The sequence below is a fragment of the Cynocephalus volans genome, chromosome 7 (assembly GCF_027409185.1).
Source record: "Cynocephalus volans isolate mCynVol1 chromosome 7, mCynVol1.pri, whole genome shotgun sequence".
Taxonomy (NCBI): domain Eukaryota; kingdom Metazoa; phylum Chordata; class Mammalia; order Dermoptera; family Cynocephalidae; genus Cynocephalus; species Cynocephalus volans.
In genome coordinates this window covers 146,768,185-146,785,415 of record NC_084466.1, presented here as the reverse complement: position 1 = coordinate 146,785,415, position 17,231 = coordinate 146,768,185, and the positions used below count along the sequence as shown (strand labels likewise).

Sequence of the window (17,231 nt, the reverse complement as noted above, 5' to 3'; positions counted from 1 at the left end):
CATCTCAACAAGTTTGTTGGGGTTTTTTTTTTTTTTTTCTTTTTTTTTTAACAGCAAAATAATGCAAAGGTTAGACAATAGAGAGTTTAAATTTTTATCAAATTTAATTACTTAATTGCAATTATTGCTAGGTGCATGTTTTCTTTTAACATTGACAATTTTAGGGCCGGCCTGTGGCTCACTTGGGAGAGTGTGGTGCTGATAACACCAAGGCCACGGGTTCGGATCCCACATAGGGATGGCTGGTTTGCTCACTGAGTGAGCTTGGTGCTGACAACACCAAGTTAAGGGTTAAGATCCCCTTACCGGTCATCTTTTAAAAAAAAAAAAAACATTGACAATTTTAAAAGACATGAAAAAAGTTTGCGTAAATATTTCCTTTCCATGTGATTCCTAAACAAAAGATGGCAATTTAAAAATAGATTTTACCGATTTGCTGCTAGTGTTTTGACTATGGATTTCTTCCAACAAGGAAAACATCTCTTTGATTTTTTTTTCAAATGGGCTTTTGGTAGTTATTCTTTCTGTGGGCTGATTTCTTTGACATAGATGTACCGTAAGTTATAAAAACAACTTTGAGGAAAAGATAAATGATTATTTGAGAGTAGATACAAAGTTGGGTTTTTAAAGACCCAGAGAGATTCAAATCTATTATTATGTTGACATAGGCACAAAATCTACTTTGTTTAACATAGATGGGACAATATTGACTTCCATTCTACAAATTTGACCTTAATTTTTATAACCTATTTTTCTGAAAAAATCTTTTATTTCTTTAAAAAATGTTGCTACCTGATAGATGTTAACCTTAGTAAATTATTGGTGTTCTGAGACTATCTGAAAAATGACTCTGGTTAATTATATAGTGCAGTCTTTCTAAGTCACCAAAAATAGAAAGTAGCTGTTTTCTTGTGGCATAAGATGATTTATGTATGTGTTCTTTGAACAGCTGAAGAAGTCACAGATCTAAAGAGGCAAGCAGTCGAAGAGATGATGGATAGAATTAAAAAGGGAGTTCATCTTAGACCAGTTAATCAGACAGCCAGACCGAAGGCAAAGGTATGGAGTAACTTAAATGCTTCCCACTTTCCCTTGATATTTCCTTTTTTAAATGTAAAAATTTGAAATTTGATGAAAGTTATATCAAAGTAGCTTTGTAATAAGTGCTTTGTAAGCAGAGTAAAATTTGACTGTCAAATATTAGGATAAGGCTAATGTGTCGTAAAACCTTTTGCTTCCATATAAGCATGTTTTGGGAGGACTCTGACCCATCATGAACCTAAATCAGTATAGAAAGTAACCTGTGTTGTTGCAGGGTGCTGTCATTTCTCTGAGAGACAACTCTTTGACAGAATTCATTGATATGAACTGTTATATCAGACAAATAACAGTTGTTACACCCTTTGTTTTCTTTGGTTTCTGATTCTTTTGTGATTCTGTTGAGTACCTACTATGTGCCAGATACCGTTATAGGCATTGGGGATAAAGCAGTAAACAAAACAGACAACAAGGGCTGGTCCATGGCTTGCTTGGGAGAGTGTGGTGCTTTTAACACCAAGGCCATGGGTTAGGATCCCTATATAGGGATGGCTGGTTAGCTCACTTGGGAGAGCGTGGTGCTGACAACACCAAGTCAAGGGTTAAGATACCCTTACCAGTTATCTTAAAAAAAAAAAACAGACAAAAATTCTTGTCTTCCTGAGGCTTCTATTTTAGTGGAGGGAGTCACATAATAATGGCAGAACAGAACTAAAACAATCTTTGGAAAATAACGAGGTTTATAATGATTGCTTTTCATTAATTTCATGTACATATTCCAGGTCACTTCAAGGAGAATATTTTGTGTGTATGTGTGTGTGTGTATTTATGTAGACATCATCAACTGTCTACTAAACTAAACTACAGTGAGCACTCGTATTGGAGGCACTTTGAGTCTAGTTCATTATTTCTTCCCTCCCTTTGTGTGTCTATCACATTTAAATAAGCCCAATAATAGTTTTTGACATTTTTTTTGAAAAATGTTTTTTCTTTCTGTATTAGTCAGGGTTCTCCAGAGAGACAGAATCAATAGGATATGTTTTGCATATATGAGAGGGATTTATTAGGGGATTACTCACATGATTGTGAAGAAAAGTCCCACGACAGGCTGTCTGTAAACTGGATGCTGGTAGTATGGCTCAGTCCAAGTCCAAAGGCCTCAAAACCAGGGAAGCTGATGGTGTCCTTGGTGTAAATCCTAGAACCCAAAAGCTGAGGAGTCTTGAGCTCTGATGTCCACAGACAGGAGAAAAGAGAGTATCCTAGCTCCAGTGGGTAGAGAGAGAGCTTTACCTTTTTCCTCTGTCTTTTGTTCTCCCTGGATCCCTAGCAGATTGGATGGTTCCCACCCACATTGGGGGTGGGTCTTTCCCACCCAGTCCACTCAGGCTGTCATAATAATTTCTGCTGGAAACACCCTCATGGACACACTTAAAAAGATACCTTTCCAGGTTTCTCAGCATTCCCTCATGTAACCAAGTTGACACCTAAAACTAACCCTCACTTTCCTCACTCTAATTAGGTATGAACAGACTGGTTCTCTTCACCTTCTTTCTTTTTCACCAATCTTTGTGGTTTGGTTCTTTTTTCCTCTCAAGGATGCCCCTCTTCACCTTCTTGGATGTCCCCCAGTATCGTGACTGTTCAGTGTGAATTCCAGTGGGCTTTTAAAGTCGTCACTTTTCTGCAGGCAGGCAAGACAGCCAGGCAAGGCAGAGTGGCCATGGTGTGGGCTGTACCTAGAAAGGGGGTTGGAAAGAGGGAAAGAGTACTCAACTCCAAGAGTAGATTTACATCTAGTGAAACAAGCTTCAGCTGGCCATGTAAAGTATTTCAGTCTTGTGCCAATGTTCTTTTTTTTTTTTTTAAGATGACCGGTAAGGGGATCTTAACTCTTGGCTTGGTGTTGTCAGCACCACGCTCAGCCAGTGAGCGAACCGGTCATCCCTATGGAGGATCCGAACCCATGGCCTTGGTGTTATCAGCACCGCACTCTCCCAAATGAGCCACGGGCTGGCCCTTGTGCCAATGTTCTGAAAGCAGTTTTCTGAGTAAAGGACAGGAAATAAAACTGGAAGAGAAGCTGAGTATAGCATGATCTGGCACAGCCGTTTCAGTGCTAGTGTCTGATAAGTGAGTGAAAATGAGTGAAGAACAGTGCTGGTAGAGTAGGGGCCCTGGTGCTACCACCCAGCTTCACTGTGCCCTTTTCTTTTAAAAATGGAGATAGCACCTGCCCTATGTGACTTACAGGGTTGTTGTCAGGATCAAATGGAATGAAGTGTGAAAACACTTGAAAATTTGTGGTCTGATTGCTACCTTTGAAAAGAATACATTTTTATGACTTCCGTGTCACAACTATTAAGGGAAGAATAAGCAAAATCAAACTATTGCTAGTGAAAAATGCAGTGTCTAAAGAAACAAAATTAGTTTAGAGAGAAAAACGTTGAAAACTTCTTAAATCCTAAGCCATCAATGTTCCGAATGTACTTTCATCTCCAGAATATCTACTTCGTGCTTTTTCTTTCTTCCTGTGACTCAACAGTTATACATTACTTAATGTCAATTCAAAATCTGGAAAACAACTGAACAAGGATGAGTGGACGACTGGGTTTTTTACTGGTAATCATCAAACTGTGTAGATTTAGTGCTGAATGACCTGGTCAATAACCTTTAAAACAAGTGGTCACTGCATGCTTGAGTACAGACTTTTTCCCTCAGAATCATGAGTGTTTTCCTGAAACATCATGTTATGAGAGTATGCGGTCCAGGCTTCAAAAAACTTACGCAGTCCCAAGGCAGCTTGAGTGGCATGGCGGCACTTTTGAGTGTGCCTTTAGGTAGGGCATTTGTTCAAAAGTCACAGCTTGTCACTTGCAGAGTTTACCTGCAGAAGTCAAGCCTGCCTTGAGAACAGTAATTTAACTGCACGTATCGTAAATTCCTTGATGATGTTGGTGGTGCCAGCATGATTGAAATTAGTGTCTTAAAGCTTATGACTGGCAATGTGGGCATGATGTATATTTCACAGAAAATCTGAGCTCTGAAAGTTGAATGCCTCAGTCAAATTTGTACATGAGCAGCAAACCTCTCTCTCTCTCTTCTTCTCCTTCTCTTTCTCTGTCCCCATTTTAAAAAATTGAAATAGGATCTTTTACTGTCTTTTGAGAGGAAAGGATTATAGATCACCTCCCACTTCTTGATGAGAGAGAATATAGCCTTACTTCTTTTCCAGGAATGAGAGGCTAGAGGGGTTCCTTTCACTATATCTTGCAAGTTTTCTCTTTATCTCTGTCCTCTGTGAAAGGAAGAGGTACAGGGGAGATTGGAGGTCTTTCCTGAGCTTCTTTTTCATAAGGGTTTCATGCTAAGTTTTTTCCCCATTGAATTACTTGAGGAGAGACTCCCAGCTAGCTCAGTCGGTAGAGCTCAAGACTCTTAAATTTGTTGAGGGATCTGCAGAGACTGTTAGGTATTACAGGGCAAGCAAATATTACCCAGAATTTCATTCAGCTTATTTTGTTCATGGTGTGGCCAGAAGAGAACTGGGCTTGTAATCAAGACACTTAACTCAAATACTACCTTCCTCAAGCCTTACTTTCCTCGTAAGATGAAGTGATTGCACTATACCCCCTCTGAGGTTCTTTAGTGCTCTGGCAGCCAGTGATGCTAACATTCTCCTATAAGCCAGATTCTTTGCTGGTCCCTGCTCTCCTAACTCAGTTGTAAAATTTATATATATAAAAAAAAGACATGCCAGTCCTCTGTAAGCTGGCCTTTGCCTGGAATTAATGGAGCTGAGAGAGGTTTTCTGCCCTGTAGCTTGCTTTCTGCTCTGCACTGCCTCCTCCTAGTCCTCGCTTTCTGGCAGAAGTCCAGCAATGCTAGTGTAGAAGAGTTTGTTGTAAAAAGTTTTGAATAATTTGGAATCAAGTCTTTGAAGTCTGGTGTTTAGCAAATCTATTCTACCTATGATGATAACCAAGAGGTAACAAGATGATATTTAGAAGATGGTGGCTTGAGTCCTTTTGCTTTGAATGTAACTTCTGATTTTCTATTTAACTGCCGTTTGGGAGAACTAACATGGCTAATATTTTTCCTAACCTTAAGACATAGACCTACTTAAAAATATGTGTAGTCATACATATCACCAGTACAAGCTACGAACACTTTGCCGTGTAAAACTCTTTGTTTAGTATTTTAAACCTGAATTACTCAGTAATTTTTTTTTTCTTTTTAAAATTGTAGCCAGAATCTTCAAAAGGCTCTGAAAGTGCAGTGAATGAACTAAAAGGAATACTGGTAAGAATAGATCGTGGTTTATTGTTTAGTTAATGGGGAAATGAAAAGAGAATATTTTTAAAATCTGGTTTTTGTGAATGATTGTTTTTGGTATGTTTTATTTCCATTTACAATTAGCCTTATTTCTTTTGACAGTTTACTTGATTGTATTTATGGATTCCTCTGTTACAGGTGTTAATAATATATCAAATAACACTTTGCTGTTTCTATTCTAAAAGAGTGGTTACACTTTCACTAAAGTCACTGTTGCCTGTTCTTGCCTTCCAATCCTTGCATTACAGCTTGAAGATCAAGTGTCTGGCCATATGTAAGGACGAGTACATGTTTGTGAATATCAGAAATGTAATAGATGGATAGTGCTTTACGTGGATAGTGCTTTATGTGGATAGTGCTTTACTTTGAGGCACGAAAGTGGAATTCTTGAGACCTAAGTGTAAATCTGAGCTCCTACTCAAATATGTTGGTATCAGGGGTCACAGTCTGCTTTTTCTCACGGTTGAAAAAACTATTTGATGATAAATTAGAGAATAAAATGAGTCTCTTTATGTTACTAATTTCGTTTTATAAAGGTAGTTCATATCTGTTGGAGAACATGCTTAATGCCCCTTTCTAGTCATATTTCTGCTTTCCAATGGAATAAATGGCTACTGCCCTCTCCAACAGTTGCTGTTAGAGACAAATGCCTCACTTAGAAAATGTTTTAGATACTAAGAGCTCTATTCTCTGATCTTGTTACAGTCCCAGTTCTAGTTGTTATGCACAGTAAGTCAACAGACATGGGGGTGGAGGTACAGAACTAAATACTCCCATGTTTGTTGTTACTGTGCTAATTATGCATTGCATGTAGACATCCACATAATTGTGGTAAACAAAATTATTTTCATCAAGCATGTCTTTAAACAGTAGACTTAACTCAGAATGGCTTAATTAGTTTGCTTTAGTTTTAAGTGAGTGGGATTAGCACTGAAGAGAGGTATATATCACTGGCTAACAGTGGTGGTCTACCTATAGAATAAGGTATGAAAATCATTGAAAAAGTCTGTGGTTATTATCTAATGGGTTCTTTGATCAGAAAATTTTGTTATCCAGTGTTCTGGTAAAGAGAATTGCCTATGACAGTCTCTGCATTATAATGGTAATTAATATTCATAAAGATGTCCCCAGAATACAGTTCTTTTCTTTTTTCTTTCTTTCTTTTTTTTGGGGGTGGGGTGGGGGGGTTGACTGGCTAGCACAGGGATTGAACCCTGCACCTTGGTGTAAGCACCACACCCTAACTAACTGAGCTAACTAGTCAGCTCTGATCATCAGTAAAAGAGTAAACCATACTGATTTTGACTTTTTAAACATTAGATTTATTTTTTTAAAAAATCAGACTTCTATATGCGTTACATATGATAATATTTGATTATCCAAGTTATCCAATTTCTTCATAATGCTAGATAGTAGCAAGTTTACTGAATTATAGCATTACTTTTAAGTATCATGTTCACTATAATTTTGTGCCACTTCAAGGAGAGAAATTTATGAAATAATTGACAAATTATAAAAATTTTAAGTGTCCTTTTTTTTCCTGCAGATTGCCCCCATTCTTCTTGCCCTGAATTTATCATTAGATCTTTCTGCCTTATCTAGCATTAATGTATTACTAGCAATTATTTTCCTGGCAATATTATTTCTTCGCATTAAGTTTTTTTTTTTTTAGTGGAACTTATGATCCTCTCCCCTACTCTTCTTTGCCAAATGGCGACTCTTCTCTACCTCCATGGAAGTTTTTTTGAGGAATGATGGACCATTTGTAACTTCCTGCCTCCTGGGGCCAAGAAACCATATACATTCTTGGAGCAGAGTGGGAAAGCAAGCCCATGGCTCAACCTGCCAAACAGATGGGTCTTTATTGGTGATTCTTGTTGAAGTTTCAGACTATTAAGATTATCTAAGTTGGTATCCAGTAAAGCACAGGATTCCAACCTCACAGTTATGGCGTGTGAGAAACAAATATGAAAGAACACAAAAAGCCTGCTATTGTGTACTGAGGTGGAAAGTGAGCACCTGTACCAAGACACATCAAGAAAATAAGAAACACCATGTTTGGTTCTATTGTAGAGCAGAAACCAGGAAGAAGCTCTGCGTGGGGTATTTTTGTTGAAATGGAATGTGACCCAAATTGTAAGACTTAAGAGATTTGGCCTACTGCTGAGAGTGCTGAGAGTTAGTAGGAAACAAATCTCTGATTTGGGGAAGTTGGAAAACCCTACTCTATTTTTTGAGTCTAACAATTTTCAAGCCAATTTTTAAAGTCTGTGTTGATGGAGCTCATTTTTCTAAACCTACTTCCACTTAATTTTTAAAGCTATACATTTTGTAGATAATGTATATATAGTTCATTTCTCATAGTCACACAAAGGTTTTGTGGTTTAGGAAATAAAACCTCTTGAATCATCCCGTCATTTAAAAGCCACTCTAAGTGGCAATGGTAATTTCTGAAGAATAAATCAATGCAAATCTAAAAGTCTGTTCTCAAGTTCAGTTGACTCTAAATCAAAGAAACAAAAGCGGGTTTCAAAAAATTCTCTTATAGATCGTTTTCAAACATCTTCAGTTTTTCAGAAGTTACCAGAAATTGTTAAATAGTTAATTTTGCTACCTGACAATTAGTCAGTATTATGAACATTTAATGGGTTTGGGGACTAAGATTGTTAAATAATCACAGCAGTTTGAAGTAGAAAAAGAATACTGGTTTGAGTTTTAAAAGATCTAAATTCTAGATCTAACTCTATCACTCACCTATTCTGGTACCTGGCCCAAACCTGGTGACTCACTGAGTTTGAATTTTCTCATCTGTACAGGAAAGAAATTATATGTGCTACATGGTTTCTAAGTTAATTTCTGATTCTCAAATTCTGTGACTGCAATATAAATAAATAAGATAATTTTGGTACTTTATCATAGCTGAGCTCTTCATCATTTCAGTTGAGAGTGATATTGAAACCTTTCTTTCCTCCATAATTGCCTCTGTATTTAAAGTTTACTCATATATTAGCTGAATCAACCACATCAGTTAGTAAATGGGTAAAAAAGTTTGGAATTCAAGGGTTAGAATTTGGAAAACTAATTCCTTCAGTATCAGGTATGACAAGAGAGTAGCTTACCACAGTCAGGAATTTTGGGAATTAATGCCGTTATTCAAATGAAAAACTAGGGAATATTGTGAAAGATAAATTCGTCAAAGATATCCTTGGAAGGTATGTATGTAGTGTATATGTATACTCACATACAGACACACACACACACACACATTTTCTTTGAATTAACTCCAGGAATAGTTACTCTAGTACATTTTTTTAATTTATCGAAAGTGGCTATAGTTCTATTTTCTTTACCTTGTCAGTGTCATTCATACGTTACTGTATGACTGTTTGATGAGTAGATACAGGTTCTGCAATGTTAAATAAGCCAAATCATCTCATTTTTTAATTGTAAAATAAACTATTAATAGTGATATGATTTTTCTTTTATTATGTTTTATGAATTGTGCAATAAATGACAAGCAGTTTTCCAGGGGGGGGAAGTATCCTATGCCAGATTAAAATATGAACCTTATCTAAGTATTTTGCACATCAGTTGGTTAGACAGTTGAAGCAAAATAATATAATCTCCTAATCTTGTTAGTCAGTTTCCCCATCACAACAGGCTGCTTTTCTCTAACTTTAAGCAGTTGGGGAAAAAACCACTTTATAAGCTAAACAACATGATAACCTATATCATGTGAGATTTGTAACCATCTGATTTTACAAGCAGCTTTTTTTGTTCTATAGGCTAAAGAAGACAAAAGGGTTGCTATTTTTAGCCAATAGAATTCTAGAATTCTTAGAATCCTTCAGGAAGAGGGCAGTGGGGAGGCAGCAGGATTAAAGCAAGCCGTCAGTGAGTTCAGCCATTACAAAGGCTGGCATGGTTATTAGTCTTGGTGGACAGAAGCTGTCTCCTGACTATGGTATTAAGTCTGGCAAGTTATTCCAGACTTGAGGTTCTTATTTCCTCTGATCAAGAAATTATGGCTCTCCAAGCTTTTTTCTCCCAGAAACCTATGGCACAGTTGAGGAGGACCATTTCAAAGAAATAGTGGGCATTTCTTATGAAAGTCTCTGTAATGTTGAAGTGCTGAATCCTTACATATAATTGAGAGAAGTGCATCACCCAGTGTTCTGTACAAACACTTGACTACTAATGCAGATGGAAAACCACAGCTCTCCCTCCATAACATACTTCCTAGAGGAGCCAGGGCAGGAATCACTGCAGGGGTCTTTCTCTGTCTTCTTGAAAGCCAGTATCAGTTTCAGTAGGAGTACAGCTTTATGGCATCTCTTATTCCTTCAGTGTCTTCTGGGCCCTGAATAATGCATTCACTATCTCCTCTGTTAGGAAGGTGTAATTAAGTTGCCCAACCCTTGCTTGCCTCCCTGTATGATTATAACTTTCCTCTTCCACACTGAAGTCAAAGTGTGCTCAGTACAGCCCTTCTTTGGGAAGGACACTGGAGAGCACCATGTGCCTCCTTTGGCAGCTAGGGCAACATTGTCATCAAGTGTGCAACCAGGGTCACCCTCTCTGAAGAATCAGCCACACATTTTTCTGTGCAACAGGATTTGGGTTTAGTAGCTCATAGCTGCCGTATCAAGAAATCCTTCTAAGGTGAGTTTAATATACCCATTCTCTTCTCCACCCGATCAACGCACATCAGAATCTTAATCATCGATATGTAAGTACCTTCCCACTGCTGAATTTCATATAGTTAGCTCATCAAGAAGTGTTCTTGTACTGTTCTTCTAATATGAAAGCTAGCATCTACATCATCGATAGCGTCTTCTTAAATGATCCAGCACTCTGTATTGTTGAAAAGATATGCACATTAAAAAATATATGTTTGGCAAATTTCGTTTTATTTTATAATTTCATTCAAGTTCTGGTAATGTTTTGGTGGTTTGATTTTTATATTCTTTTGTATATTGTATTAAGACATTAACCATTTTGTTTTTGTTTTGTTTTCACTTTAGGGGACACTTAACAAATCCACTAGTTCAAGAAGCTTAAAATCCCTTGACTCTGAAAACAGTGAAACTGAGTTAGAAAGGATTTTGCGTCGCAGAAAGGTGACAGCAGAAGCAGATAGCAGTAGTAAGCTGGTTTGCATTCTCCACAGTCCTATTCTTCATCTCTGAAACATCTTCTTTTAAGTCCCTTGTTAACATGAAATGACCTTTTTAAAATTGTTAAGATGTTTATTTTTAATGTGAGTGAGAAGTATTGGATGGGGAAAGATACTTATGGATAATTCATAAGAACTCATTTATTTTTATTTATTGGTATGTTTATTTATTTATCAGTAGATAATCAGGCATTTATAGATCTGATTTTGTTTAATGCAAGATGCCCTTGTGTAAATTCAGGATGGGTTTCGTCAACAATTTAGCCCTGAGTGCAGGCCCTGGAACCAGACCACCTGAGTTTGAACCCTAGCTCTGTCATTTACTAGCTGCTCGCCCTTAGGCAAATTACTCAACCTCTCTTGTGCTTCAGTTGCTTCATCTATAAAATGAGGGTAATAAAAGCACTGCTTCATAGGATTATTCTAAAGACTAAGTCAGTCAATATACGAAAAGTGCCTAGCACTGTGCCTGGCGCAAAGCAAGCACACAATAATGAGTAGTTTACAGTAATTATATATCAGTTACAAATGCAGAGAAATCATCTTTACTCTTCATATCCATTTAGCTTATTTTCTCTGCCTTTGAACCAAGTGAATGAGAAATTTCAGCTGTGTCACCAACTATAAATGTACCATCAGAACAAGTTTTGAGTCACTCTTTGTATTTATGTCACGTCAGGCATGTATTAGGCCTCCAAATCTGTACCAGAACTAATTTTGTATGTCTTCAGTTGTTTTTATCAGTTTGGTCATGGCAATTAGCAGAAACCTTTATGAGGTTTTCCACTCGTGGCCAAGTAGGAGGCTGGCTTTGAAAAAAAACTACCGTGAAGTAAAATTAATCAGCAACCATAGCTAATGGGTTGAGTCTCTTAGACTCAGCTCAGTCAACTCCTAACAGGCTATCATAACAGTTTAAATTTGCAACTATCGAGTCATGTTGACCAAATTTAAGTTGCTAGAATATTAAAGATGGGTTTTTTATAATTAAGCTCTAGTTCTCACGTAGAGATTTACTCAGTTGAGTAAATTGGTTTCTTGAACCAATACCAGCCACACTTTTATTATAAAAAGGTGAAACCTTTGTTTCCTTCTTTTAAAAAATTCAGCCATTCATTTTTTAGTTTGGCCTGGAAATTCTACTATTAAAAACCTACAAGGATTCTCCATGCCCCCCTGCCCTTCCTCAAAATAGCTACCTCTCAGGAAAATTGAGAGAGTGCCATGAGATAGTTTTTTCTTAGGATTGCTTAACAAGCATTTACGCACCCTCCATGTGAATCATTGCTCATTTAGTGACAATCAGTGCTTGAGTCATCCTTTACATTCTCAAAGTACTCACGTAGGCATTGCTGTTTTTTAGGACTTTGTAGATGCCATTTTAGTGTTCTGTCATTTACATTTTGTGTTTTGCCATTGACCATTTTGTTCCTTTAGAAACATTCTTACTTCTCTCATGAGTGTGGTCAAACATGCTCGACGCTCACTGTTTCAGAGTTAGTTTTCAATGGAAGAAATGAGGAAATTTCTTTTTATGTCCGTATGGAAATTTGAATATTTCAAAGAGTAAAAGAAGGAACATATAGGCATGATGAGAATCTTTCATTTTATGTGTATTTTTCCACCAACATACCAACATTCAATGCATTATTTGAGGGAAGTGAGAATAAAAGATATATATTCAATAGAACCATTAATAAATGAGAAATATGAACTGTCATTGACAAGGTGGAGAGGAAACACATACTGAAGGAATGGCTTATAATTGAGCAGAGATTTTCTTTGGACTTCCTCATAGTCAAGTAAAAGAAAAAAAAAAAGGAAACAAACTTACAAACTCTCATCACCTAAAAAAGAAATCATGCCATTTTTTAGTTGGTACAGATGTTTTGCTAGCATCAAACTGGAAGAGGCATTTACCATGTGAATCTTTTTATAGAGCTCATGGAGTGGCAAAGTAAAAATTCCAGGGGGGAAAGTAAGAAGAAGCTAAAGCAGCACAGCTGCATGGCAGGAGTCAAATCACAGAGATGAGGAGCTGGGTAGACACAAAGGCTTATGCGAAAGTAAATGTGAGGTCACAAGTGGAGAAAAGGAGCATCATAAGAGAGACAGCCTGTGATTTGCAGAAGTTGGATCCCAGGTTAGTGAGTGTCTCCCCCAGGGGCCAGGTACGTACCCTTTTCCTTAAAATTTTTCTCATGGATCTAACTGATGTTCCCTGTTTATCTACCCTTGTGGTCTACCAAGCTAACATGTCAGAGAGCAGCAAGTGCCTCTTGGAAGACATTGGGTGGCTTAAACAGGATGCAGTAGTAATAATCTTAAACATTGAACTTTTTTTTTTTTTTTTTTTGCTTTTTATATAAATCAGAAAAATAAGAGCATTGGCTCAGCTCACTACCCTCCCTCCTTTTTAACTGGCTTCAGTTGAGGAACAAGCAGCAGACACTGGTGTATTCAGAAACAGATCTTGCTTTTCTTCAAGGTCAAATTGTTTAAAGCTATCTCATGTTGTAGTCAACATTTATCCAAGGGCAGAAAGGGCAGAATAGATCTGATAGGAAGCAAATCTTGAATTCAACTTCGTATTTATATTTTTAGGAACTTTCTTTCTTGATCTTTCTGCCCTTCTTTCTACTTCCATATCCCCATGCAACGTTAGGCTTAACACAGATGAGAGGAAAAGACTTTTTAAACCAGAATATTCAGTAACATCACAAACTGTATAGAGGAAATAAATAAGGAAGACAGACACTACACTAATGCCTTGTGGGCTGGGGCTTTCACTAGACCAGAGGAAGGAGTACTGTGTCTTCCCACATGGAGTAAGGCTAAACGAGGTATCCAACAGAATGGCTGAACAATTTTTCAGTCCCTCTCGGTAGATTTTCCAAATTAGACCTTCATTTTTAGAGTTGATATGTTATACTGTTGTAGTACATCAGGTACATTAATATCCAAATTCTACAAGAATAAAATTCCAGAGCTTAATGATCAGGGATTAGCTAGCATTTTGGATTGGATCCACTAATACTTCCATGTTGGGAGATGATATGACATTTTTTAAGCATAAAGAGACTCTCAAGGTTTGTCCTCTTCTTAGTGGCTCCTTTTAAGGTTGTCTTCTAGCTTCATTTTTAGAACTTATCATCTAATTTGCATATTTGTGACTTATTTCATAAATCTCTTTGTTTTAAAAGCATTACTTCTGAAGTTTCAAGAAAGGCACACTAGAATCTTACTTTGAGGGAAAACACGTCTTTTTCTACATTTAGGGACAGATTCTATCCTAAGAAGTCCTGATGGGACCTACCCTCAATAACACAAATTTTTGGATTGGTATGCCAGTAACTTCAGTAACAAGACCTACTATAGTTTGTAAGTCCTGTCCCAAAGAGCAGAAAAGTCCAAAAGGTGAATAGCCAAACTCTATCTCACTTAATTTTTATAATCCTGTGTCTATATTTTAAGAGGAAATAAATCCACTTACTTCTCATTCACATTAAAATGAAAAGGTTCATAAAAGCTGTTCAGTGCTCAAGAAGGCTTCATGGGCCTTTTAAAAAGAGCCTTTGACATTGGTCCATTTTGTTTAAAATGCAGACCTGAGATTTGGGGAGGAATTAACTCTTGAGAGGCAAAATGGTTCAAGTAGGGCTGTCAGAAAGCCATACTCTGTGAGAAGAAAAGAGTTTTCACAATTCCAGTATTACTAAGGATTCTGGTCAGAGAGGGAACTATGGCCTGGGATTTTGTGGTATCTCGAAGTTTGTACACAATTTCTCAGTGTGGTCCTGGTGCATTGAAAAACAGTAGTACCACTGAAGCAGAGCCAATTCCAGCAGGAACATTCTCCAGCATGCTCTTGAAATTTTTAACAAATTTAGCCTTTTCACTCCTTGAGGGATTTTCAGCTAATCTGTTTTTCAGTACCATATTAATAAGCATCACACAGAATGATTAAACTTGAGGTATGTGTTTGGTTTTAAGGTCCAACCGGGATATTAGCCACCTCAGAGTCCAAATCCATGCCAGTGTTGGGTTCTGTATCCAGTGTAACAAAAACAGCCTTGAACAAGAAAACTCTGGAGGCAGAATTCAACAGCCCGTCCCCCCCAACACCTGAGCAAGGTGAAGGGTCCTGTAAATGGGAAGGATGCACAAGTTCCAAGGTTACATTTAAGTAAGTAATAATGCTCTTTACTAAGTAGTGTGTAGAAGAATCTGTAATGACTAACTTGTGTGTTTCTTTGGTTTGCTTCTCTTTAGAGAGATTTTGATTTGGCTAGCCAGTAAATACTCTTCTTTCTTTTTTTTTTTTTTTATTTTTTTTTATTTTAAAAGATGACCGATAAGGGGATCTTAACCCTTGACTTGGTGTTGTGAGCACCACGCTCAGCCAGTGAGCGAACCGGCCATCCGTATATGGGATCCGAACCCGGGGCCTTGGTGTTATCAGCACCGCACTCTCCCGAGTGAGCCACGGGCCGGCCCCGATACTCTTCTTTCTTTTGATGAGCCAACTTTTGATTCTATGCTTCTAGCTTAGAGGTCTCATTCAGATACAATGCAAATATCATGTATAAAGAGAATTCCTTCCCCTAAACTGGTTTGGTAATCAGATTCTTCTACACAAAGAATTGGCCTGGATGATCCTTAACCTGTATCAGAAGACACTTGATCAGTCTTTCAAGATTAAATGCTTAGATCATCCCTCTTAATGGTTCATGAGCAACCAGAAGAAGATACTAGATCTTTCAGAGCCTACTCGGAAGAGTATGTTTTTACAACCTTATTTTCTGGTCCTCAGTTAAAGATGTGCCTTAATATTGCTCTGTCCTGAGAATGAAAACATCCTATGTTAAGACTTATCTATATAGACATGCTTCAGAATGGCACTTTGATTGTCAAAGAGTTAATCCTGCTATTGAATGTATTTCAGACAGATCTAGTGGAGGATCAATTTGTTTTATAACAATGGCAGGCTCTTTCTGAAATTAGTCTACAGTTTTGCTTTAGTTCTCTTGCCAGGATGTCAGCTCGTTTGTCACTTAAAGAAAAGGAAGAGGTGAGACAAATCAGATCAGCCAAATATTGTAATCACAGTTAATTAAACCTGTGATTTCCTGTTCTATCAAGAGAAAGAATCCCTTTTTTGTAGCTGTGGCTGTCTTAGCTGAAAAGGTGAAACCTGGACAAATGAAGTCGAAATTCAATTTGGATCTATTTTTGCCAACTGCTATTTTCTTCCTCTCTTGCATTTCTCTCTTTGGTACTATTAACTTTTTTCTCTCTTTTAGAGTGAATGGCCTTCTTTGCTGATTTACAGTTTTATCTAATTTCATAGTGTTTAAAAGCACATTTTCTCCTGCAGTCATGTGTTTTCTTTCTTTTGACTAGAGTCATCAGAACAGTTCTAACAGAAAGATGATCTATATTCATTCTTCATCTTTCCTATTAAATTTGTTTAACACCTAATTTGACATCAACAGTCTGGCTACATTTGAACCAATATCCAGACACAAAAGCAATTTGGCTGAGACAAGTTAGTTTCTGATAAATGCTTCAGTGTGTGTGTATAGATTTTTTTCCTTTACCATTTTACAGAGATAGTCTTAATCAGAAAATACTGCAACTCCTTCCTCCTTTTGTCTGCCTTTTATTCTCCAAAAGTAAGTGGAAATTACATTTCCAAGAAAGGAAATGAAATAATTGCAGGCCCAAGGTCTGCAAAATGTGTGTTGAATTGACAGTGAAAAGGATCCGTGTGTTGACAGACACAGTTGTTAGATGCCATAAAGGCCGATGTGAAGCTCAATTTATTTCTCATCTTGCTTGTTCAATGACTGCTTAAGAGACACATTTCAATTTCGTTTATCTACTTAAAGCACTAATATAGATACTGCGTGCTGTTATATTAACTTTTAAACTTTATAACCTAATGCTTGATTATTCAGTTCTTGACATTCTTTAGCTGAAATAACTAATGCTGTGTATTTTTCATGGTGATAGTCATTTAGCAAATAAGAATGTCTTTCTGAAAAATCTGTTTCTTAAGTACAATGAGATTATCCAAATGAATTCGAGAATTTTGTGTATTACAGGGTAATTATTCACTTCCCAGACAGGCACACTTTATTCATTTATGTTTAAACCTAGCTTTTTAAAAAATAAAAGAAGTTTAACTTAATGTAAGCTTTGAAGTAAAAAACTCATATTATTTCTCAGGATTCCTTGAAACCCGCCTAGCTTCCAGGAACAAAAAGGGTTCTTTTCAGAGTTGTTTCTGGCTGGGTTTGACCGATAAGTTCACTCTACTATTCTAATCATAAAGTGGAGGCACCCCCACATTGTCTTACCTCATAGACTTGAATTGTCGAAGCACTTTGAAGTCAGGTAAGCAATTAAAAAGTAAAATGTTTCCTTTGCTTTTTAAAACTGTCTTTGCACTCTCCTATTTGCATCTTTATTTTGATCTGTAGCAACACTACTATAGTGTTTCAGGTAAGCAGCACTATTGATTCTTGACAGGAATCAAGGTCAAGGGAGGATGCCAATCACAGTGGCCTGTAATACGTACATTTATTGCCCAGACACACATGTGCATGAGTACACACACCAGCTCCTGCCACTAACCTCCCTTCCTCCTTCCACTTTGGTCGAGTGCTGTTCCATCCTA

General features: G+C 37.2%; 1 protein-coding gene across 1 annotated transcript in view; it reads left to right on the top strand.

Annotated features, from left to right (window-relative positions):
- SHTN1 (shootin 1) overlaps positions 1–17,231 on the top strand; it is a 69,893-nt gene that overhangs the window by 40,860 nt on the left and 11,802 nt on the right. Inside the window, exons 10-13 of the mRNA XM_063103314.1 lie at positions 950–1,059; positions 5,287–5,340; positions 10,398–10,518; positions 14,543–14,735. Coding sequence (XP_062959384.1) covers positions 950–1,059; positions 5,287–5,340; positions 10,398–10,518; positions 14,543–14,735 — 478 coding nt within the window. The remainder of the gene's footprint in view (positions 1–949; positions 1,060–5,286; positions 5,341–10,397; positions 10,519–14,542; positions 14,736–17,231) is intronic.